Source organism: Onychostruthus taczanowskii, unplaced genomic scaffold (genome assembly GCF_017590055.1).
Source record: "Onychostruthus taczanowskii isolate IOZ18803 unplaced genomic scaffold, ASM1759005v1 scaffold25, whole genome shotgun sequence".
NCBI classification, from domain to species: domain Eukaryota; kingdom Metazoa; phylum Chordata; class Aves; order Passeriformes; family Passeridae; genus Onychostruthus; species Onychostruthus taczanowskii.
Genome location: NW_024499796.1, coordinates 4,260,782 through 4,286,718, shown reverse-complemented (window position 1 = coordinate 4,286,718; position 25,937 = coordinate 4,260,782). Strand labels below are relative to the sequence as shown.

At 46.7% G+C, this 25,937-nt stretch overlaps 1 protein-coding gene across 1 annotated transcript in view; it reads left to right on the top strand.

The window, feature by feature from the left end:
• BRINP1 (BMP/retinoic acid inducible neural specific 1) overlaps positions 1-25,937 on the top strand; it is an 88,158-nt gene that overhangs the window by 18,859 nt on the left and 43,362 nt on the right. Inside the window, exon 2 of the mRNA XM_041406677.1 lies at positions 9,193-9,460. Coding sequence (XP_041262611.1) covers positions 9,243-9,460 — 218 coding nt within the window. The 5' untranslated portion in view covers positions 9,193-9,242. The remainder of the gene's footprint in view (positions 1-9,192; positions 9,461-25,937) is intronic.

Sequence of the window (25,937 nt, the reverse complement as noted above, 5' to 3'; positions counted from 1 at the left end):
AGTTTCAGGGATATGGAGCCCACATCAGGGGCCAGCTGTGCTCACCCTGGCCCTACCTGCAGCTCTGCTCCCCCACAGAAGCCTGAGCCATGCCACCCTTGGGAGGTGCCACCCTGCTTCCAGAGTGCCCTGGCAGGGGTGACACAGTGGCTGCAGGAACCAGGGGGACTAAATGCACAGAGTTTTATGGCCACTGAAAATTCCTCATCCACTCAGGGGGATAAGGAAGGTGGAGCTGCCCAAGGCTGGAATTTGCAAGTGACAGCTCAGAGTCCCTTTTCTCTCCCCTCTTCAGCTGCCCCTGCTTCTCTTGGCTCCATCCAGCTGAGTGGTGGTGAAATGTGGAGGAAGCTCCAATGGTGCCTTTCATCCTGGCAGGCAGGCTGGCATTATCCAAGCAGCAGGAGATGCAGCAGGAGAAGGAATGGCCTGTGGATTTTAACCCCTTCTGCTCCTCCACTCTTAGAACACAATAAGCCAGCCAAAGGCTAAGCTCCTTTTAGAGGGACAAGACAAATGGGAAGGTAAACCAATTGCAAGGATTAGGTAACCTCATCTTCTTTTACTGGAAGAAGAAGTGGTAGTTTGCATTTCCCAAGCCCTGTGGAGTGGGATCACTCCATGTGGAGCTTAGGTGACAAAGTCTCTTCCCAGGAATGAACATTGGAACAGAAATATTGCACAGACTGTCAGGTGTGGGATATGAGTTGACTTTCTTGGATTGGATATTACATTATTGCTCTCCAGAGGAGTTTTGGCATCACTTTTTTTTTTTTTTTTCCCTTCAGCTTCTCAGCTTACAGGTCCCAGTTTTTGCAATGGAATATTTTAGAAAGTCTGGCACCAGGGTGGAGCAGTTCTGAGAGCAAAACCAGGATTTCTGGACTCTGGCACAGGCTGCATTAAACTGAGCATTCAGATTCCTCTTTCCTGAATTTCCAGTAAAAATCGCAGGGAATAGTATGATTTTTGTTCAGTTTATTGTGTCTGGTTTGCAGGTGTTTGTTTTTCCAAATTGTAAGAAAAGTATTAAATGAATTTGGATATTTCCTCTTGTGCATAAATTACAAAATCTATTTCGACTCAGTCAAAACACACAGCTTAAGAAAACACTTGATTTTGATTTTGAATGTATGTTACTCAACATGTAATGAAAAACAAAATACAATCTTGAAGCGATCCCTTCCAAACGGAACACTCAACACATTCTGTTCCAAAGAAAAGCTGACTTTATCAAAACGCCTTTTTTTCCCCCCTTAAATCAACAAATTTCTACAAAGTGTTTTGCCTCTGATGAATTGGCATTTTCCTGACATGAAATGAGCAATCCAAACTAATTCTAAGCAGCTCTGTGGCAAGTCCCAGCTAATTCTGGAATAGTAGCATGAAGGTGCGTAGGAAGGGTTCTGCAAGGAGACGTAGCACTGAGCTGAGACGTAAGAGATTTGGGTTGAATTCCTGAAGGAGTTATAAAATGATCTGGGACAAGCCATTAATCTACCCTGTGTCTCAATTCCCATCCTGCTGAATGAAAAAAAGCAGCATTTCCCCATCTCCTAAAGCTACTGCAAGGATAAAAATCTATTAACACTTGTAAGATTAGTGGACTTTGATATGAGGTGTATAAATACTGAGGAAGACAGAAGATAGAGCTGCATTTTTGTGTAACTTAAAAAGAAATTATGGGGAAGTGGACTAACTAGGACAATACTTTAATAATAGTAGGAATAATTTCAAGTTCAGGGCAATGCTTAATAGAAATCACTGCTCAACACCCGCCATTTTTTTTTTTTTAATAAGCAGCTCAGAAAAGTGCAATTTATCATTATTATTATTATCATCTATATTCATTCTATGTCTGCCACTTCACAAATGAGAGGAGTTCCTCACAAACATCTACAAAAGCGAGCTCATTATCCAGTCTCCCTATTTTTAACTCTCATTTGTGACAATAGCTATCAAACTCTTGCCAACAGTTGGGCTGCTGGTGTGCTGACACCGCTGCTCCACAGCCCGCTGAGCGGGATTAGCTCACTGTTCCCTTGCCTTCCCCCATCTGTCCCCAGCCATCTGCTGTCCTTGCTCTCCTAAATGGATTCTGAGCTTTTTGGGGCATGGACCGCCTTGCTGGTTGCTGTCTGTGCAGCACCCACTGTTCCAGACTTGGATTCAGCAGGATTGGCTTCACAATCACAGAATTGTGGAATGTCTTGAGTGGGAAGGGACCCACACGGACCAGAGTCCAGCCCCTGCCCAGACCCCCCAACAAGCCCACCCTGGGCATCCCTGGCAGCGCTGTCCAAAGGCTCCTGGAGCTCTGGCAGCCTCGGGGCCGTGCCCATTCCCTGGGGAGCCTGGGCAGTGCCAGCACCCTCTGGGGGAAGCACCTTGCCCTGAGCTCCAGCCTGAGCTGCCCTGGCCCAACCCCAGCTGTTCCCTCCAATCCCATCACTGGTCGCAGAGAGAAGAGATCTGTGCTGCCCCTTCCACCTCCCCTTGTGAGGAACCTGAGTGCCACAACTTCTCCTGAGTCTCCCCTTCTCCAGTCTGGACAAACCCCAGCAGCTCCTCCTATGGCTTCTCCTCTAGACCCTTCACCATCTTCACAGTCCTGTGACACTTCACCATAAACCTGTCCCATGTACATGTGTGCATGAGCAAAAGTTCATTTTAATTATTTTCCCAGCCTATGGAGCACTGTGAGAAGGATCTCCTTTCCATGCAGAGCTCTGACCCAAGTGCCTGTGCAGTCTGGAATTCAGAGCAGTGGCTTTGGCACCTTGGCCACTAGATTTATGATCAGGACTTTTGGGGTTTGATTCCCCCTGTCCACCTGATTTTGTGACTTGGTAGAGTCACCTGCTACTCTTGCTTGGTTTGAAGCCACCTCTCATCCTCCTCATCATCACACCAGGAGTTTATAACTAGCTGAAGTGTGGGGACAAATGGGCTGAGAGCAGGTGCAGAGCTGTTGCCATTACGATACTTGCCTCCTTACAGGCAGGGAGTAATTGGAGTTTCTGCACAAAAACTGCTCTCTTTAGGCTGCTGGCTGAACTACCTTAATAAATGAGGGTTTGTGGGGTGGTTTTGGTTCACTGAATATTCTGACTAGATGTAAGTAAAGTGTTGACTAATTGAAAAGAAAAAAAAAATCTTTTCTCCTACAAATCATTTGGGGTCAAAAGTGATATTTTTATCACTGTTCCATCTTAAGGGCATGGAAAGACAAATCAAAAGGAGAAAAAGCTCCAGTAATTTCAAAGTGAGATTTGGAAACCCCCTTGGAGCACTCACAACCCAAACACTGACATCTCCCAATCATTATTCTTTTCAGCATGAGCAATTTGGCAAAAGTGAAGTGAATTTGTGGACTCTGTTGGTATTTTTGGAGAGGTATTTCTCATCTTCTCTCCTTGCCTTTCCTCACCCAAAAATATTTTGGCTGATGAATATCCCACAGGTCTAACCACTCATGCAAATTTAAAACAGGAGTGGGTAAAGAATAATGTAAATTCAGACACTGATCAGAGCAGAATTACTGATATTTGGAGATGGATTAGCCAATCACTGCCTGAAATAGTGAAATCCCAATTCCCTACGAAAATAGCTTTACAACCATTCGGGATTTTATGGTGTTGTATGCCACAGTCACCCAAGAGTCAGAGCCACTGCTGAGTTGCAGCTCCAGCCTGACTCAGTCAGATATCAGTGTCTGCAGTCTGAGCTATAAAGACATCTAGGTCAGAAGTGCCCAAATTCTGTTTTCTCAGAGCTCAGGTTTATCCACAGCAGTTCATATGACTTAAACTGTGACAGATTGGCTTCCCTTTCCATCCACATTGCCTGAATTGCTCTGGCCCTGGCAGAGGAAATGTGTCCCCAGCTTGGTTGGGTTGCTGGGCAGGGTTTCCAAAGGACAAGCAGGGCTGCTCCTGGCTGTTGTCTTTCCAATATTTTCATGGGCCATCTCTCAGTTAGTGGCAGGACAGAAATGTTACTGCTCCACAAGTTAAATCCTAAAGGTATGGGGCAGCAATTAGCTGTCCAGGAATCTGAGTGCACAAACTCAAAGCAGGCACAGCTGAATAAAAGCTAGAGTAGCACATCCTATACTTAAAATTAAGGGTACACTTAATCTGTTGTCTGAAATGAGGTCAGACATTCGTCACTTTCCAGGGTTGAGCTCTAAACTAACATAAGCTGTTTCATCTCTCCCCTGACACTTCAGTCTCTTACTAATTTATCAGCATCCTAAAGCCGTGTGTGAAGTTGCTGAAGAGCAGAACTGTTTCAGATACAAATAGCAATTGTTAGCCTCTTCCCTCTGGTAAATGGCAGCAGGCAGAAACCTCTCTCAACCTGCCAAGAACCAAATGTGGGACACAAGGAAGAATTATTGGTGCATGAAGCTTAAAGAGATAGGGGACTTATTCCTGTACTGCAAATAATGTGTTCAGTAATTTCTCTTTCCTGAGTCTGCATTTCTGATGGAAATAGTTCACAACAACAAGCATGGGAAAACAGAAGGGATGTGTGTGAGATCAATTTGGATCTAATAGAAGAGATAAATGAAAGGTACAGGGGTTAGGGGAAAGGTAGAAAATCCCAGGAGGCAGAGGAGTGTTCACAGCAAGTGATGGAGAGTTAGAGCACCTGCATCCTGTCTGCCTGTTTATAACAGGGATCTGGGGCTGCACAGCCTCCCTTGGATGAAACAGACCTTGCAGTATAATTTTGTGCAAAATCTATCACTCTGAGCTCTCCCACTGTATAAAAATTACCTTTTAAGTGGCTAAGTAGACATCCAGCTCTATTCTTTTCTTCTTATTTCAAGAAACAATGGGAGTAACAGCACTTGCCTGCCTTACTAGAGTGCTGAGAGCTTTAATTAATGTCTCTAATTCAATTTGAACTCCTTGGATAAAAGGCACTGCCTTGTGACAGCGAAGGTATTGCTGAAAATAGAATATAATTAACACACAGATATCAATCACAAAGAAATTAAGTGTACATTCAAATACAACTTGCACTTTACAGAAAATTTTTCCTCCAAGAATCCTGTAGACTCATAAGATAAGGAACATTTAATGTTCCAGGCTGAATTGGTATTAGAAAAAGGGCATCTTAAGCCACCTAACAAAATCCAAGGGGCTTTAAGAGGGATCTCCATGTGCACTGGGGGATGTGCTTCCATGCTGGATGGTGCTGGAAAATGACTGTAGCATGACTCAGAGTCAGCACATCCAACATTTTCTTCTCCCACTGCTTGTTTGCTGTGAACTGGAGCCATGTCCTGGCTCACCCACGGATCATGTTTATTAACAGATGTGATGATTGCATGATCGTGTTTGTTGACACGAGCCAGAAGGACCCAGCTCCCTCCCTGCTCTGCTGTGCTTCTTTCTTGTGGAAATGGGCTGCAGAGCTGGGTTTTGTTCACTGCTGCCCTGCAGAGCTTGCTGAAATGGTTGGCATTCGCTGCAGGACAGAAACACCGTGGGAGCCACGTGGGTAGTGGGTTTGTGCTTTGGGAGGTGCTACAGCCCAGTTCTGGCCTCCCCAACAAGTTTTTGGTCTAAACAGTCCCACAAGTCCCATTGTGACTCCATGCTGATAACTGGAAAGTGCCACATGTAATGGCACTGCCCAAGGTCATAGAGGGAGTTTGGGACAGAGTTGAGCAAAACACTGGATTCTTGGATCCAAACCCAGTGCCTGGCTCCCCCAAGCCTACTCTTTAGTCCACAGGTTGCCTCTGTGCCAGATTTAGTTAGTTATTCTGGGGTCTCCCATCCCAGGGCTCTAGACTTGGAGGCATCCCCTCCCTGCTTCTTCCCTGGTTCCCTTTGCCAAATCCACAGAACATATTTCACATCAGTGGAGCCCCATAAAGACACCTGAAAGATTAATTTCAGATTCAAACTTGTTAGGAGGTTGATTGAATGCACCTCACAATATTGCCTTAGACACAAGGTAGTCCCACTTTTAGTAAGCTTTATAGCTTCCATGGGGACCAGCCCTGTGGAGTGGATTAATCTTTAATGTGAAACAACATCTCTACAGCAGCTACAGGGGGGAAAAAGATACTACTAAAAAATTAAAGTTGATGGTGTGATAGTAGTCTGGACCCAGTTGTGCTCCACCATCCTCCATTGCCTCGGGCACCACTCCCTGCTCTCAGAACTGATCCAGGCAGCTTCCAGGCTGGAGATGTGATCATTTCTTCAGTGGTCTCAAGGCATGTTCTGCCCATATCTTACCTCCTGGATGAGAACATCACAGCCCAAATCATCCTGACTCCAACTGTGCCCCAAAGGAAAGGAAGAGAGGATGAAGAGTTGTGTGTGGGGATTTAGGGACTATCTCCTCTCTTTCACAAGCTGATATTTCCCCAATGTATAATATTCACGTGTAGGAGGACACACTGGGATTCCTCTGAGGCCCATTTTGTTTGGCTCCTCTCAGATTTCAGTTCTCACTTGCACTGTGCTGGAAACTGGAGGGGGGCTGTCTCCCACTTGGGTACATAAGAGCTCCCTTCCTCTCTCTACAACAGAAATCCAATAGACAGTGAAATATTTAAGGGAAAACTGATCCAGGCTGGCAGATGAGGGGAATAACTGTGGGTGAGTTTAATGAGCAGACAACCAAGGAAGCTGGGACGACATGTACAGAGCAGCTGATTGTAGTCTGCACACCCAGCTCATGGCAAATACGCTGAGTTTGCAGCTGATGGGACACAAACAGCCAGACAGGGAGGGAGCCTGGGTGGAGAAGCAGTAGAAATGCACTTCTGAACTGGAATTTGGAGGTGCTGAGGGCGGGATGTAGCTGGGAGCATTCCCCAGAAATCACCTTGGGCTCATGAGTGAGTGGAAGCAGGGATGTTCTGTGGCCCACTTGGATTGTGTTCTGTTGCCCTCAGGGTGGGGCTAGAAACTCCCCTGTTTTGTGAGGTAAAGTGGAACCATTCTGTGTCTGGTGTGAGGGACTAAGCACTGAGAACTGCCCTGTTTAGGTCAGGGCAGTTTCACCCTGTTTAGGGGTGAAATAGGAATCAGTGGTGAAGGCTGATGTTAAAAACATGTCTCCAGAAAAGGACCAACAGGAACTGCAAGTACCATCAGGTTTAATAACAGTAATATTCCATCTGCAATTAGGAAGAAGTTTATATGGGATCAACAGAAAAATCAAACTTTGGCTGACTTTTCCATACCTGACTATTTTTTTCCCCATTTCTTCCTGTAATGCAACAGCTGAGTGTCATCTTTATGACTTACACAACTCAGTTCTGTGGAGAGCTGCTGAGCTTACTGCAGCTCCTTGAGCACATGCTGTGCCCACGTGCAGGCTCCCACTCTCTGGCACACAGAGAGGGCTCCTGAGCTGCCCAGCACATCCAGGGCTCCAGCCCACCTGCACAGCAGCTCTCACACTCATTGCCATGGGATGCAGCCCTGCCTTGCTCCAGGGAAAGCTCCTGGAGAGAGGGATGGCCACGCTGACCAGCAGCACCTCTGCTCTGTGCTCTGCTGCTCCCACCAGCCGAGGCTCACACACAGTGCTGGGAGTGCAGGTGGCACCCCTAGCACACCTCTCCTACACTCAGCAAAATCTTTTCTTTCTGGGAGTTACAAACTTTTAGAGGACTCAGGCTCAAAACGAGAAAGTTTTCTGGAGATGTACAAAGAATCCTGACGTGAAATCTCACTGTGGCAAAGCTTTGAGTAGCCTCATTTCTCCTGCTTTAAAAAGTATCTGCAGTCTCTCTGCACTGTGTTTTACAGAAACAGGTGGGTATCACCTGTTCTGAGCACAGCTTGTGCTCCCAGAGTCAGGGAGCAGCCTCAAGATCACTGCCAGCCCACACTGCTGGCACACCCTCCACAAAACCCAGAAGGCAGGAGGAGGAATCAGCTGTGAGCATGGAGAGGACTTTTTCCAAGCAGCTCCCAGGGGCGAGGAGCACAGCCCAACAGGCTGAGCTGCTGCAGCAGCCACATTGTGCTGGGAGAGCAGGAGGGGACCATCCCAGGTGGGAGGTGACAGCTAAGCAGGCCCCTCACCTGCCACCTGGGGCACAGAGCCAGCAGTGCCACGGTGCCAGCAGTGCTACAGAGCCAGCAGCCTGGCTGGGAGGAGGATGAGCCAAGGGCCGAGATGCTGGGAATGGGAGTCAGGAGAGCAGGGCTCTCTTCCAGCTGTACCCATGGCTTGCTGTGTAACCTTTGGCAGGGCACCTTACCCCCTGATTGCCTTCCCACTCATCATATGTCTTGTCACATGCCTGGGAGAGGAGCTGGCTGGCACAGGGCTGTCCCCAGCCTTGCTTTGCTGCTCTCCCACCATGGCAGTGAGAGCGTGCCCTGCTCCAGGTGCTGGGAAGGATCTCCCCAGCTGAATGTGCATGTTCAGCTGTCACCCTGCAGAGCCTTGATCTTGCGAAGAGCCTCGAGGTCCCACCATAACTGAAACAGCAACAGACCCCATCCCCTGCACCACACACACCTCCCCAAGTCCCCAGCAGGAAAGCAGGGTGAGGACATTTTTATCTGTCAGAGTTTGGCAGGATTTCATAGTTGTGTGTGTCTGTGTGTGCCTGCGTGTCCGTGTGTGCTCGTCGCCAGACCTGGGTAATTATTTTGTTTTATTTCTTTTTTTTGGCAGCACTTAAAAGTAAGAGCTGGGTCTTTATAGATTGCTCAGGTTGCACAGAGTATGGATTACAGATCATCAGAGAGACATGAAAGCAGAAGACACGTTTCTCTGGCACAGCATTAAAGGGACAATAAAGGGGTAATTGTAGCCTAGGGTGCAGCCACCTCTTGTGCCTGGCCTTCACTCGCCTTTGCAGCACTGTGGAGAACTTCACGAGGGAAATGATGGAGGAGCTGGGGTGAGGATGTCTCAGGTCAGGACCTGGTTATTTCAAAGGTGGTATATGCTCAGGAGGTTAAAGGCACCACTTAAATACATGAATAAAACACTGCCAAATACTCTAAGGTGTAACACAGGCAAACCAAAGTCTTTTAATGCTTGATTTTTCACATCTGTTTTCACCTCGAGAGAAGGCTGTCAAAGGATCAGAGCATTTTTAATCTCTCTCTTTCTCTCCCTCCTCCCTCTCCTCCCCTCCATTTCTCTTTCTCTCTCTCTCTCCTTCCTCCTATCCCCTCTCTCTTCCAACAGGACTCCACAGAATGGAGCAAGAATGAGAGGAAAAAGGCAGACAGAAAAGCATGAACTGGAGGCTTGTTGAGTTCCTCTACCTCCTGTTTATATGGGACCATATACTCATACAGCCCTCCCACCAGGACCCAGCTGCTACCAACCAACATGTCTCCAAGGAGTTTGATTGGCTTATTTCAGACAGGGGGCCTTTCCACCACTCACGGAGCTACTTATCCTTTGTGGAAAGACATCGTCAAGGATTTACAACCAGATATAAAATATACAGGTATGTCACCTCCTGCGCCTTGGATGAGTTCTTGGGTGCCGGGAGCTCTGCCAGCTCCCATGGGCTGCAGGCTGGGAGTCAGTGGGAGCTGCACCACTGTCCCCATTCCACCTGGAAATGCTGCTTTGGTTCCCCCCTGGCCCCCAGCTGGCAATGCAAATTGCTTCAAAGGCTGGGGTGGAGCGCTCCGATAGTGAGATGAAGGCACTGCAGTGTCACGGCAATGTGCACAGCACAGAGTGAGATGAAAAGGAGCTGAGGGGGTGGGCGTTCTTCATTCGTGGTGACAGACAGTTCACAGGCAGGTTCCCAAGCAGCTTTTTCAAATCAATGGAGCTCTGGACAGCCCAAGCCTCTGTACCAAACTCGTACATGTGAACTGCCAGTAGCTGCAGGTTCACATAAAGATGTCACCACGCACGTCAGAGTGACAGTTCTCACACTGCTGTGTAGGAGCCTTGGCTGTGTGCTGCCTACCACGGATCCTTGAGGATTTATCTCCATGTATAAGTTGGACTTGGCCCAAGAACTGTGATCTTGATTTAAAAAACTGCAGAGAGTTAAAAAAACCTACAGAGAATAGGCAGAATTTGGATTTTATTTTGCCTTCTAGGTTTTTAAGCCTTAGTTGTTGCTTGTTTCAAACTCTTCTTGCCAGCTGTGCTATCTAGAACCACCCTTTTTCCTCCTCATTTTAATCTGAAAAGCTGGGGTGCTCACATGAACGCCCTATTGAAGCAGCCAGCACTTTGGAGTGAAGGGGAATAAGCCAGCAAGTGTCAGGAGATTTGTGCTGAAACCCAAAGAGACTGAAAAACTCTCCCAGCCACGTGTGCATTTACATAATTATATGGTCCTGTTGTGCTTCAGAAAGACACTTGCAAACACAGCCATGCAAAGTGGTGGGCAGGGAAATGCTGGTGAGCAGCCCGTGGCACTGTGCACATGGAGCCATGGACATGGGGAGGGGGAATTACAGGGAACCACAGGGAATCACCTGTGTGCAGGGAGTGTTGTCCCATGGGCACGGGGTCAGAGGCAGAGCAACAGAGATTTGTGAGGCATCAGCTCTGTGTGGGGAAGAAAAATGATTTGTTCTTGTCCTGCAGCCTCCAGGGAGTGCAGAACCCCCTCCCCTTGCAGCAGCAAGGGCAGGTTAAAAATATTGTCCTGGCTTGTCCTCTCCAAAACAGTTCAGGGGAAAGACAGCCCCAAAACCTAAAAGCTGTGCTGCTTTGCTTCCACTGGTGAGGTCTCAGTGTCTGTGCACAGAGCAGCAGAGAATATGCCTTTTCCCAAAAGCCTTTTTCCCTGGCTGTGCTCTGCCCAGCTCTCCTCCTGCCCTGCCTGCCAACACACACAGTGACCCAGCCTGCAGATCCCTGCTCTGCTCCTCGCCTCTGGCACTGGCTCTGCCCTTTGCTAAAGAGCTGTGCAGCCCACGATGCCACCACGGAGTCTGCAGGGGCTGGGGGCAGAGAGCCACACGATGGATGTGTTCAGACATAGCTACGAACTGTCACTGTGGGTCAGGCCACAGATCCATCAAGCCTGGGATCCTGTCTCTAAGCATCAGGGAGAAACAGGTCTGGAAGGACCTTGAGAGGTCATTTAATCTGTGCCTTTTCCCCAAGGCAGACTCAGACATACCTGTGTCACGTCTGACAGAGCTTTGTGGGGAACCTGGAAGGTTTCCTGTGATGGAGGATTCACACCCTGAGCAGGCAGCCTGTGCCATGGCTGTGCCTTCTCCACTTTTATAAAGGAGCCAAAGTCTTGTTTACATGTGAAGCTTGTGATTTGTTGTTTTATCTGTCAGGGGGTAAGGAAGAAATTCCCTTTTGGTTTGTAGGAAACTAAGATGAATTTGAAGTGTTACCTCAGTTCAGGATGAACTTTATCTATGGGAAGTGGAAAGGGATCTGTTTTCTCTGTTTCTGCTAAGTGTTGTTAAACCATTTATGAAAGGCACGTGGAGCAGGTGGAGAACACCACACCCTCCTTCCAGCATGGGAGAAAAAAGGCATCAGCATTCTGTGGGCATGGCAGGTGCCTGAGAGGGGTCTTGCAGATAATGAGCATACTGGAAAAGTCACCATTCCCAAAAAAACCCCTGGAAATAAGACACAAATCCAGTGGAAGTGGTTAGGGTGAGAGTTTAGAGAGGACTGCAAGGGTACTGAGAGCATCTCATGGCCAAACACCATACACTGAGCTGAAGGAGGGGGCTGAGTGCTTGGGAATGCCACTCATGTGTGGTGCTTGGAGCTGCTGGGAGCTGAGCACCTTGGAAATACAGGTCTGGGACAAAGCTGCTCCCACTGTGGTCAGCTGAGGAAGAGGGAAAAGCCTCACCTGCTCCAACAGAGCAGATGGAATGATCAGGTGGGAGTCTGGCTGGATGCTGGAGGGCTGTTTGTTTTTAATATCTGGCCCTGTTGGCAGAACTGGTCACTTAAAAACTGAGCCCATGCATTTTTAAAGGGATATCAGATTCAGCCTGGCTATGGAGAATTAGTGGAGCCACAGCCAATTCTCGCAGTTAAGAGCTAGACTGTGCACACACTCTCCCAGAACATTCCGTTTTACTGAAACCCACAGGGGTAAAATCTCATTTTGTGGGCTCCTTAAATTGACTCCGAGAATCTGTAAAGCTGTTGGGATTTTGTCAACTGTTTAATTCCGACATAGAAGCCTCTTTCCTACCAAAAGATGTCTCTCAATTGCTCTTTGCACTAGGCTAGCCCAAGGGAGGCACATATCCTGCATTAAGGATATCAATCCTTCCCTTAGAAAAGCAGCTGATATGGAGCATGGGAATTTTCTGTGCAATCTTCTCCTTCAATGCCCCTTTCCTCTCATACTTTTTTAGGTTGGCTGGTTTTTAGTTTGTTGCTCTATCAGGCAGTTCCTTGGGGTACGTGTGATTCTGCTGAGTGAGGTTTGGCCTGACCCCTGCTCTTCTCCCAAGGCTGATGACAGCAGATCTCAATCCAGCCAGAGTGACCAAGGGTTTGGAGAGGATGGGAAATCAGGCCAGAGGACTTCACCCAGCCCTAATGGAAACACTATTGGCTGTTTAGTGGTGATTTCCCTGGTGTCCTGCTGTGTGGGAACATGGACACATCACATTAGGGCCGTGTCATTTACGCCGGAAAACCACCAAGGCAAAGCCACTGGTGGTGCTAAGAGCAGCATAAGGCAAAATGCAGAATTTTCTCCTTTTTGCAGGTGATGCTAAAAAGATAGCAACATAAAATCATAGAAGAATCCTCTTTCTATCACTACTGAAGTCCAGAGCTTGTCAGCAGTAAGCACAGAGCCTGTTGCAGTGAGCAGGGCTATTTTATATTCTGCATAAGCAGAATTGCTGTAGAACCTCAGAGCTGATAATATCTTTCATAGGAAGTCTGGATCCAGTTCTAGCATGGACAGACGGTTCACTGTTACAACCCCAAAAGTCTTGTTACCTCCTTCCATGCATTTAATTTCAGTGGATTTTAGATCTCTTTCTTGTAAAACTTGGATTTTCCTGGTACCCTCAGTCAAGGCTTGCACCTTGCATGTGGCATTAGCAGGAAGGCAGGCAAAGGGGGAGATGTTTTATATTAAATCATGAACAGTAGGAGTGGATACAATTGCATTAGGGAAGCACATTAGTCAGCATTGATTCATACTAATAAGGGTGGTTTAGGGGGGGCCTCTGGCAGGAAAATGCTGCTTTGATCATTATCTGTGCACACTGGTGCTAATGCAGATAGGATGGCAGATGCTGAGAGTGGTTTGTGGGATGTCTGAATATTCATTATCACCATCCTTGTTGTTATTCCTAGTCATGAGAGCCTGGGGTACGAGGTACTGCAGGAAGGCTGGAGAACAGATGAAGCTCAGCTTGGCTTTGGGACTGGGGTCATGCTCAGACCAGAAAACATCCCAGTTACCACTGAACAGTTAACAGCTTCAGCCCACTGCTTTGAAGTATGTTGTCATGTTGTCCTTTTTTTCCTCTCTTCTCTCAGAAGTTATTTAGCTATAAGGCAAAGCAAAAAGTGGGCTGAGCACTGGAATGCTCCATGCAAATTGCCAGGCAGAGGCACTGACAGGAATTTCCCTGATGATGCTGCTCAGCTGAAGCAAGTTCTAGAAAAAAACAAAGAACCAAACAAAACAAAAAACCAAAACAGCAACAACCAACAACAACAAAAACCCCAAACAAATAAAAAAAAACCAAACAACAACAACAAAAATATTTCCTTAAAAGAAAAATAAAAGGCTTTGTTGTTCAGTGTCAGAGGTGGGAGGCAAAGAGGGACAAGGTGAGATGGGCTCATCCAGCTGAGCAGAGGCTGCCACTGCCAGTTCTGTGGAAAACAGGGACAGGACACAGAGCTTTGGAAAGAGGAGCCTGCAGGTAGAGTGGCAGAGAGGTGACACAGGCAGGATCTGGATTTTTGCCCCAGGCTTGTGCTGTGGCTGTGGGTGAGCTCATTTCTGCGTGCCCCAATTCCCTCCCCACCCCCTGAGAAGGGGAGATGAGGAGATGACAGCACTTGCCTGCTCTGCATTGCTGGGCAGACTTAATTAAAAGCTGCAAGATGTTTGGACATAAGGGACAGCAGCAATATAAAATGGATGATCACACGGGGCTGCAAGTGGAATGTGCATGTGCGAGAAGAAATGCGTATTTTCCATGCGTAGGAGATTAATTCCATTTTCTGAAATGACAGTGGGGATGGGAAAATCTGGCTCTCAGTGTAAGAGAGCAGGGAAACCCTGGGGTATAAAAAGGAGATCTGCTCACCTTGTAACTTCTCCTGCAGTGGGACCAGTTAGAGGCTGCCTAATTTCATGAAACCTGCAAATAGAGAATCCTTCTGAGACCTCTGTCAGGTCTGCTTAAAATACACCAGCAGATTCAAAACTCAGTGGGGGAGGTGACACCAAAGCCCATCCCTCCCTCTGCAGAGTGACAGGACAGAGCCAATTGCTCACCTACACTTGGTACAGCAAGGTCCAGTTACAAAGGAAAAGGAGCTTCCGAGACAGGAAAGGTTGGGAAAAACTGGCTGCACCATCTGGACAGAAATTGGTTGAGATGCTGCTGGGAAAAAAAGCTGATTTTTTTTTCCTCCCAAAATGTTGTTTCCTCAGGAGAACAGGGCAGGTCTAGGACAAGTCAGTGCAGAGGTGAGAGGTGTCTCCATCCTTGGTGGCTTTTAAGGCTTGGCTGGACAAAGCCTCAGCTGATGTGCTCAAGAGCTGGTCCTGCTTCAAGTGGGAGGCTGGATTAGGGACCCCCATGGTCCCATCTAACCAACATTTATGTTATTTCCCTCTTTCTCCAATTCAGAGTGGACACTAAACTGTGTGCTCATAAAGGGATTTGCACTGGTGGATGCATTCAGCCACACTAGAGATTTTTATTTAGTCCTAGAAAACCCACAAATCTGAGCAGCTACGTGCTCCCTAAATGTGTCACTCCCTCAGTGAAGAGGAAGAGAAGGATCCTGAAGCCAGCATCTCTGCTGTGTACATAGCACGGGCTACAAGAGACTTAGAAATGCATATGCTGTTGTGCTGCTTGAATTTTCCCTTAGAGAAAAAAAAATAAAGAAAGAAAGGAGGAAAAAAGATTGGTCTCACAAAACTGTCTCACAAAACTTTCAAAGTTTTATGGCACCACAAATTAAAAACAATGAGCCAGATTCTCTGTGACATAAATATGTGAAACTGTTGACTTCAAGGTAAATTCACCAATTTATTGGCTGGAGAATGTGTTCCAGCACACCCAGCACTGCCCAGTGCACACACAGCCCCAGGGTTTGTACGGCTGCCTGTCCTGGGTGGGAGGACAACGAGATTATATCATTTCTGAGTAAAAGCAAAATGTGACTCTTACATCAGGCACTGGGCTTGGGCAAGCTGGTCAGTGATTGTGAGCATTTTATGGCTGGTTTTATATCAGAATCACAGATCACAGAAGTGTTCTGGCTGGAAAAGTCTTCCAAGATCGAGTCCAGCCTGTGCCTGATGCCCACCTTGTCCTCAGCCAGAGCACTGAATGCCACATCCAGCCCTTCCTTGGACAACTCCAGGGATGGGCACTCCAAACTTCCCTGGGCAGCCCCTGCCAATGCCTGACCTTCCTTTCCATTAAAAAATTCTTCCTGATATCCTCTCCTGGCACAGCTTGAGGTCATTTCCTCTTGTCACTTGTCACTTCTCTCAGGGTGTTGCAGAAAGCAAGAAGGTCCCTCCTAAGCCTCGTTTTCTGCAGGCTAAAGTTGACTCCAGCCTACAGAAGTTTGGCCTTTCCTGACTGGAACTTCCAGGCAGATTTCATGCAAACTTGTGATTTCCAGAGCTGAGGAACTCACCTGGCAGAAAAATAGTCTGGCAGGTAAAAAAAAAAAAAAAGAAAAAAAATTAGAAAAGTTAGTATTTAACTAGATCACTTTCTGGTCTCATTCATGCTGTGGTCAGGGGACAGCAAAGGGACAGTATTGTGCAGATGGAGGCAGGAGGGTGACAGAGGGAACAGGTGAGGCTGCTTTTTCCTGCAGCAAAGTGCATTAAAGTTCTTTTAAAGTGGTTGTGAAGTTGTTTTGGTTGTGGTAAGTTCAGGCACAGACAGAATCTATAAGAGCTGCTTCCATTATCTTTTCTGGCCCTTCTTCTCTCCATTCCTCATTGGCTGTTTTTGCTGTCTATTGCACTGAATTTAATCTACTGGTCACTAGAGCAGTACAAAGAATTGATTTTGTGGTTCACTGGTTGTACAGAACAAAAATAATATTAAAAATGGGTTGATATGAAATGGATGTTTGTTCAACTTTTCAGTAAAATGAAAAAATTGAAACATTTCATTTCAGGCTCAGTGAAAGTTTAAAGCCTTGCTGTTTATTTTCACTTTATTAATCCAGTGGTTTTGGGGAGTTTTTTGCAATTTTTAAGGCACTAAAGTTCATCTCAAGACATGAAGTCAAGCAGTGCCACTTCAAAAATGTCAAAAGAGGAACATTTTGATTTTGAGTGTATTGTGTTTAGCTGTTGTTCTTCAGTTTGAATTTGCAAGGAGTTTTTATAACCTTGAGTTAGGGAAGGACTGAAAAAAAAAAAAAAAAGACTGACTCTCCTTTTCACTCTGTGACTTTGAAATCTTGAAATTCCCTGGGGTTCAGCTTTGATTTTCTCTGGGTTCAGCATCTTAGGATAAAGAAAAAACCCAGTAATAATTTCCGCAGTATGGCTGGGCAGGAGTGAGAGCCAGGATGAGCAGCTGTGCCTGGGAAGGCTCGTGGTGCTTCCCAAAACCAGGCTGGGTGCTGGGACCCGGGTGCTGTGACAGTGACAAACTGCACGCCACAGCTGCACTCACAGATCCTCTCTCACACACCCTGGCAGGTTTTCAGTCCTGTTCCACTTGACTGGATGTCTGAAGCATCCAAGAAAGCACCGTGAGCGTTCTTCTCAAACAGCATTAAGGTGATGCTTAGCTCAGGTATGAATTGATGGGCACTGTTAAGCCTTTTAATCTTTGCTTAGGGGTTTTCAGTTGTGCTGAAGTTCTGCTGACAAGTTTTCTTATTAGGGTTTTATGCTATGTGTTTAAAGGGGACGACTATTTTGTTTTCCAGTCACAGGCTGGAAAGGTTTTTTAGGAGAGACAGCATGGCAATTGAAGGACAGAGAGAGCTGAGATGAAAGGAGGTTCTTTTCTCCATGTGGAGTGAGCAGTGGAAATCCATACAGGCAAAAATACAGAATCTCCCTAGTTTATATTATGCCTGTAAATGAGTGATGTACATTGGTTTGTAATCAGTAAATGCTGTGTAAATAAATGTCTGTAAACCAAAACCTGAAATCCATTTCCATAGTGCATGTAAACAATGAAGCCTCCTAGTGTTGTCTTCAATGTAAATGCTCATCTAAAAATGACATTACTACACGTTTATACAACTTTACAAAAGCCACAATTTACATTCCTGTCTCAGCATCCCTAAAAGCAGTTGGCAAACAGGAGCCATTTAGTGATGGGCATGAACCAGACAATTCCATCACACAGCATCTCCTTCAGCCCCAGCCTTCATTCTTCATGCAGTGCAGGGACTGCTGTTGTTACATCCCCTGCATAATGCAGCTCCCTGCATATGTGCAGCTTTCCATGGATTTGCATAAGCAGAATAAAGGCAGGAGCAGGGGCTGGCAGGGAATGGCTGGGGCTGAGCTGTGCAGAGCTTTGTCCTGGGCTGTCTGAGCAGGCACAGAGCTTGGCCCTGGCCAGGCTGGAGGAGCAGCTGCTCTGGCCAGGCTGCTCTGGCCAGGCTGCTCTGGGCCCTGGCCAGGCTGGAGGAGCAGCTGCTCTGGCTGCCTTTGCATTCGGATGGCGACGGCTTGGGAACATCCCTGGCAGCTGCCAGGCTTGACAGAAGAACACACCTCTCCTTCTCTTTGATATTCTTGAGGAGAGAGGGCAAGAGGAAGGAAAAGTGGCACCAGCCTTTGATATGCCTGGAGCTGCTGAAATATGGGAGCAAAAAATCTGTCCAGGCTTGGGAAGGGCAGCCCTGCATCCGAAGGTGGCAGCGCACGGGGACGGCGTGGAGGCAGAGCACTGGATGAGTTCACATTCTGATGAGGCTCCTGTGGTCAGGACACACCAGTTCCTCTGGAGAAAAGCACTCCTGTGAGCTGTGTGCCTAGAAAGGCAGGTCTGTGCCTGCCTGCCCTGCCTGCTGATCCAGGGAAGCTCTTAGCTGGATTGGCCGAGCGCTAGCGCAGATCTCCCGAGCTGCATCTTCCAGCAGGAAAATTCCCTTTCTCCATCCATAACAAAATATTTTGATCCTCCTCCCAGTGAATCCCAGAAGCAGCACAGAAATATTTTAGTCACTGAACCTTTCCAAAGAGATCTGCCTCCTGCTGGGCTTGGACAAGGATGTCCACATCCTGTCCCTTCAGAGACCTCCTGCGTGGTGGGGGAGTGTTCCCCTCCACATGTCAAGTGGAGACTGTGCCCAGCAGGGCTGCTCCCAGCATGCTGTGACAGCAATGACTCTGCACATTCATCCCAGATTCCTCCAGAGCAGCACACTATGGTCCAGTGGCTTGGGAACATATTTTAAAAGCTAACAAGGCAAAGAGAAGCTTTCCTTTCACTCTCCTTCTTTAAAAAATATTTTAGCTGGGTTTTTTATTATTTTTAATAATCTTATTAATTCTGTTTTCAAGCCAGGCAGATGCTTATTTCGGCAGAGAAGCTGTTACATTAAAATAAAAAAGTCATCCTGTTAGATAGACAGAATAATTTTGTTCTGGCATAAGTTTCACTGGGAGAAGGCATTGTAGGGTTTTTTCTTTTTTATTTCTGGATCTCTCAATGTTTCCCTTGGGTTCCAGAAAGGATATTTTTTCCCCCTTTCTTTTTTGCTGATTGCTACCCACCAGGCTCTGTAAATGGAACAAGAAGTGTCCACCAGGACAGCTGGAGCCATCCAGGCAGCTTTCCTGGGCTAAGCTGCTAAGAGCAGGTACAGAACCCAAGGACACAAAGAAAGCTTGGAGTCAGCTGTGCCTGCAGCAGGGTTTGGGCCAGCCCTTTGTGGCAGGATCTCCTCTGCAAGCAGTGTGAGATCAAATATTCCTGTGCAGAGCCAGCACTTCCTTTGTGCCGCTGCCCACGTGTGCCCGGGAAGGAGCTGACACAGCACCCAGGTGTCCTGGCACAGCCCAGCTTCCCTCAGGAGAGCCCTGGGCAGGTGAGATCTGCTCTGCTCCAAGGCACAGGGTCGCTGTCAGGAGTGTGCACTGGGGTTCTCTTTGCTGGTGGCCAAGCCTGGGAGCTCTTGTGACCAAACCCCTTTCACACCTGCAGCTGTTCACCCTTCCAGCACTGCCATGGTGACCACAAAGTCTTTACAGGAAGCTGCTGTGAGGTTTCCTTCACTGTGGAATTATTTTTCTTCCTGGTCAAATACATCCCATCAAGTGAAGACCATGGAGAGAGGGAGGAGAGGAGATGGGTAGGGGTGGTGTTTACACCCACTCAGCTCTCTGGGTTGAGGCACTGCAGTGCAGGCTGCTGGCAGCCGCTGCCTCCCTCTCCTCCTCCTCCTCTTCCTCCTCCTCCTTCTCCCTCTGTGCCAGACTCCTCACAGCTGCCTGGCTCTGGAACCTCTATTCCAAGAAGACAGAGGTGCTCCCCATCCCCATGCTCTGTGGCGTGGGAAAGCCTCTGACTGCTCCAGCACCTGCCTGAGAGGGAGCCTTGGGGTCTGGCAGCTGCCAGCAGGGCCAGGCTGGGGCTTCCAGAGGGGTGGGATCCTCTAAAGGGTCTGTGATGCTTCTAAATCAAAGTCCTGCTGACAACACAGAGCACTAAATGCCTGCCTGGGGATCTGCTCCTACAGTCATGTGACGACATCAGAATTTAAGCTTTAATTAAGAAATGAGTGCAGGCAGGGAGGGAAGAGTCTCTAGTCCTTATGGCTACAAAAGAAAGCTTGGAAACATGACCTGAGTGCAACCAACATCTGCTTTAATGTTCAGATGGCTCCCAGCAGAGGGGTGAGCAGCCGGGAGAGGAAACCATTCCATCAAATCCTCAATCAGGTCAAGCCAGCTTGTGCTTCTGCTTGCAATGAAAGAGCTTTTTTGGAGAGAGATTCCAGAAAGCTGTGCTATGACAGAATTAAATAGAATTGTGGAAGCCTAGAAAGGCTTGGGATCATCTATTCCAGACACCCTGCCACGGGTAGGGATGCCACCCATGAGATCAAGTTGCTCAGGGCTGTCTTGCAGCTTTTCTGGTCCAGCTTTCACACAAGTTTCACAGGAAAAATGTCTGGAGATGTGAGAGCTGCCTAACTGAACCTGCCAATGGTGCACAGCACTTTTTAGGCAGCAGCATGGAAATTCTCTGCTCTGGGGTTGAGGCAGAAGGTGTTTTGCCTCCTGGAGTTCCTTAGCACAAATTGAAGGGGCACCTTTAATGTCCCCTTGTATCAACACCTGCAGGCCCCAAACCCTCCACTGTGCTTTCTCCTGCCATCAGTTCAGCAAAGGTAGGGAACAACCATGCATTTTAGAGGCCAGTTAAGGAAAATCCTCTGGGTTCTCTCAATCTCCCAGGGACACACAAGGCTTGTTGAAGGAGAGCCCTGTTTGATGGCTGTGCCCTCACTGGGGTCGGGAGGCTCCAAAATGCCTGATATTGCAACAACCTCTCATTCCCCTGAGTGCGTGTCATGGAAAACCTGCTGGAGGCTCCAAAATGCCTGATATTGCAACAACCTCTCATTCCCCTGAGTGAGTGTCGTGGAAAACCTGTTCCCCTGTTACTTACAGCTGGGACCAGTTCTGGACTATGACTCAGTGAAGCGTCCTGACACTTGGAGCTTGTCATTCCTGCAATAAAAGTGTCTCTTGGCAAGCTGCAAACTCAGGTTTCATGGGCTGGTAGTGACTGGCAGCTCTCCTGCAGCGTGGGCTGGGTCTGAGTGCTGATCTGAGATCTGAACGTCGCCGAGCACTCGGGGCATTCAGGTTGGATGAGGATGCACTGACCAGTGAGGGGCACTTCCACCCCATGGCAGCCTGCAGGTGGGAGAAGCTGTGCTATCTCAGGAGAGCAAAGGTGTTTTATTGCCTGTGCATCCCTGCAAAATTGTTTTCACTGTCCATGCATACCTGAAAGGTGTTTTCATTATCCATGCACCCCTGAAAGCTGTTTTCACTGTCCATGCATCCCTGAAAGGTGTTTTCACTGTCCATGCATCCCTGAAAGGTGTTTTCACTGTCCATACACCCTCACCCAACCTCACTTTGCTTTCCCTCCCCTTTCTCTCATACTGGTTATTTCCTTTTCATCAAAGGCAAACCTGCCCAGCAAGCATTAGAAATGTCAGTGTTACCTTCCAGATCTTGACTGAAAACCCCAGAAAGAACATTACTTTTAACTCCCCTCAAATGTCTGGGGCTGTCCCTGGGGAGTGCAGGTGCACAGCCAGGGTTAGGCTAATCAGAGAGCTCGGTACACAGGGAAAAGCGTGTGTTGCATGGTTAAGTGCAAGCAGGAAATATAGGAATAAGACAAGAAGTTTAGCTTCATCTCTGATTAAAGCAAAATGAATAGTCCCACACTCCTTGTTCTCCTTGTTTTCCTTCCCCTGTGTTCCTCCCCTTCTCCCCCATTCATGTGCAGACTGTGAAAGTGTCAGATTCCCCCCTCCCACCCATAAAAGACTCCTCTCTGTTCCTTGGGAGTATTTGATATTTGGAGTCTGTGCTGTACTGTTCAGCAGTGAGTGTTGCCAAGTCACATGATGAACTGTATCTCAAGACTATTTAATGTCTCTTCAAAGCCCACACTTTCAGAGTCCTGTGATTATGTAAATGTCTCAACTCAATTTTTAAAGTAAGTTTACGGCCCTCATAATTGCAGAGGAAAACTTGATAATACGACTCCTACATACTCAGAAAGCAGAAGGCAAAAAAAAAAAAAAAAAAAAAAAAAAAAAAAAAAAAAAAAAAAAACAAAAACACAAAAAAAAAAAGAAAAAAAAAAAAAAAAAAAAAAAAAAAAAAAAAGAAAGAAAAAAACCCCTGAAGTTTATCAGATTTTAAAAGTCTCATGAATTTTAAAAGCAATCTCTTAATTCCTTTTTTGAGCTTGACTCATGATTTTCAAACTGTCACCAGTGTGGCTGTAGGGATTGTAAGGCTGGTTTGTTATCTTATTAGGTAACTTACATAAAATATCCGAGCCCATGGAGACTCAGAGATGGAGTATTGCATTTCAGTGCCCATCTGGAGACAACAGTGTCTTTTCTTCTGTGGAGTTGCTGAGGATCTCCTCTCAATCCAGGTCTCCAGTCACTACTGCAGCATAAATATTTCCCCAAATTATATTAATGTTAATCATATGAATGAGAATAGCCATAATATTGATCTTCATAATACTTAGGTTATTAAATTTGAGTTTGAAGGTAGTTTTGTGGTGTGATTTGCATAAAAGCAAATCTCCTCAGCATGCATAAGCAGGGAGAGCAGGCCACAGAGCAATAGCACTGCAAACCCAGAGAGAAATATATTCCAGAGTCTTCCATCCTACCACAGGATTGCACAGGGAACAGGCACTTGTGGCCAAGTTAGCAATGCCACAACTGAAGTTTTGCTAATTGTTTGATGACCTCAGATGAACTGGATTGACCTGAAAGGAGAAAAAGCCCTTGAATGTTGAAACAAATTGTGCCAATATTTCTACGGGTATAAGCACCACTCATGGGCTCTTTATTCATCACAGAATGCTTTGGGTAGGAAGAGATCTTAAAACAAACAAACATTCCAACCCCTGCCATGGGCAGGGACACCTTCCACTGTCCCAGGCTGCTCCAAGCTCCATCCAGCCTGGCCTTGGCATTTTCAGGCGTGTGGCATCCACAGCAATACTGCTGGAATTGTCTGCAGACACAGAAGCAGGGATGCTGGTGTGATAAAATGAAGAGGGATCTCCACTGTCACTTGCCTTCCCCAGGCGGGTTTGCTCAGGCTGTGTCGTTCTGTTTAGGAGCCACACACACTGAAGGGTGGGGAGCTGACAGAGCCAACAGGGCTCTGCTGGTCACTCAGGAATGACTCTGTGCCCACAGAAACACTGATGTTTGAGGTGTACACAGCTGTTGAGGTGTCTGCAGCATCTTGCACAGCCCACAGTGGATTAAATGAAATCTGAGAATGCTTCCCTGTGAAATGACTCTGTAATAAGGGACAGAAATTACCAGCTCTTCCAGCATGCAAAAAAAGAGGAACCAAGAGTGTGCAAGAGGCTGAATGCTACTATATAATAAGCTTACAGGATAATTGCCGACTGTACTTGGACTTAATTTTCTCCTGCAGAAGAGTCATAAAAATAAGTTTATTGTTTTCACTGAGATATTTGGATCAAGTCTTTAAAAAAGACCATATTTTATCTCCCCCTTGAACATATCAGCTCTGTTGGTGACCATCTCCTACACAATTGTGAGTGAGCATCCAAAGGAAAAGATTTTCTATGCACAGTGGCAGTCTGTGAGCTGGCACAGAAGTATCTCAGCTCCCTGTCAAGGTCTTGCAAGTGTTTGTCACTCATAGTCTTAGGGAGCACTGAAAAGAGGAGCAGAACTGATGAAATTCTACGAGGGTGGAGGGAAACAAATAACAGGATGAAAAAGTCTTTGTAGTTTAGGTGCAATAAAATTGTCTCGGTGAGGTAGAAAAACATTTTCTCCACAGTAAGGTTTTGTCAAAATGCTTTATTTTGTTAGCTGTAGAGTGTCTCAGGCTGATGAATTGGGTTCAACATATTTTTGATATCCTACCTGCTCTGGTCACCAGTGACTATGGTGAGAGCAAGCGATCTAAGGAACGAGCTATTTTGACAAAATTTTGTCTGGTGAAAACATTACAAGCTGTTCCAGATTCTTCCAACATGGAACAAAGCCAGATTCTGCAGGCTTGAAAGCAGCTACCGAAAGGAATCCTCTCCTGGGCAGCTCCAGCCACAGCTGAAGCTGGAGCTCTCCCAAACGTGAGCGATTTAAGCTTTGTCTGGAGACACAGAACTGGAGCCCTTACCAATTACAGATGAGTTATCCTCAGGTGCCACGGGGAGAGTGCACAGGGACTGAGGAGTAAAGGATTAGCCAACGCACACAGAAATATTGAGCAACTCACTACTACCTCCTATTGTGCTCGTGCCAGTGGAAATCCTTCTCAGAATGGCATATTTTATTCAATTTTTAAGAGCTCTCAATTTTTCACTGAGGAAGGGAAGCTGGAACAGCCTCTGATCCGTAATCAATCAGCCCGCCCTCACAGGAAAGCTCCGAGGAAGAGCTCTTGCTCTTTGGTCCTTTATCTTCTCAGAGAACTCAGAGATATTGTATTTCTGAATGGGATTGAGAGTGAGGGAGAGGGAAAAGCACAGCCAGGGCAATCCTCAACTAAATCTCACAGACCTCCGTCCTGTAGTAAATATCCTGTAGTAACTAACCCTAGGGAGAGCATCCCAAACAACATTTCGCCAGTCAGAATGGTTCAGACTTAAAAAAAAGGCACTTAAGCACATTGTGTGGGTAAATAACTACCGAAGTACCAAATTCCTGTAGATTTTAGGGGGCATTACAAAATCAGGAATTTTTAAACAGGATCTGCTGCAATCGGAAATGAAGCCATCCATAACATAAGCCATGAATTTGTTCTCCCTTGGTAATAAATCACAAGAAATACACAATGATAAAAGGAGGAATAACGGACATGCCTCATCCAGGGATCTCAAAGCTCTTTGCCGCCATTAGAGTTCTTTAGGATAGTGGAGGAAAAGGCTGGGCTTTGTTTGTTTGTTTGTAATTAATAAATTAATCATTAGTAAAATATTATGCAGTTCATCAGATATATTATTCACTAGCTATTTGTCCAAATAACAGCTCAGTCATATATCATCAGAACTAAACATTTTTAATGTGTGTATATCTAGTTCTGAGATGATTTATTCAGCCTTTTGGTGTTTTAGTTATTGACCAGTTAAAGCTCCATTCCCTTGGGAGGCAGAGATGTGGAAAGTTGGGAGCTCTTGGTGAACTTGGACCATCTCTTTTTGCTGTGGTTTTGTTCAGGACCTGAGAAAAAGCAGAATATGGCATCTGGGTTTCCTTTTGGCACTGCCTCAACAAATCAGCCTTAATTCTGATTATCTCTAGCCAGTGCTAGTCTACCTGAGGTAGGAAAATCCCCCCACTTATTCAAAATCAAACTGTGTTCTGACTTCTCTGTGTTCTTGCAGGACCCCAACACCTCAGAAGGTCCTCATCCCTTCTGAGTTATCTCAACTGTTCAGGGTCTCCCCACATCACAGCTGCTGCACAAGAGGGTTTAGGGCTCCCAGCTCACTGCTCCATGTGATAAATCACAGTTTCAGAAATACTGGGGAAGAACAGAGCAGTCTTTTACCAGGTCCCTCCCAGCTCCCTCTCCTGTGCCAGCGAGCTGGACTCCTTCCAGAAGTGCCTCAGCAGAGTGAAGCTACATGACTGACACTCCCCAACTCCCCTTGTCATTCGTGACCAGCATCCCAGAAGGTTGCAGCTCCTTCCAGGCCTTTATTGGAGTCAAACACTGCAGCCTCTCCCCTGGGTTTTATTAGGGAAGCTGGTGCCAAATCACCCAGCTCCCTCCTACTCGATAAAAAATGTTTATAACCTAGTAAATTCTAACATATCAGCAGCTTGTTATGGAGGGAAAAGGTCACTGGGAGAGAAAGGAAAAAAACCAGTTACCCTTCCATTGGAAATGCTGGCTGGGTACAGACGAAGGAGTCAGCACCAGGAAAATATCTTTTGATATGATAAAGTCTCATAATAGAAAATGTTGCTGCAATACAGGCCTCGTTTCTTCAGATAAATATTTAATATAGATCACTAAAGATTAATCGAGTACAGAA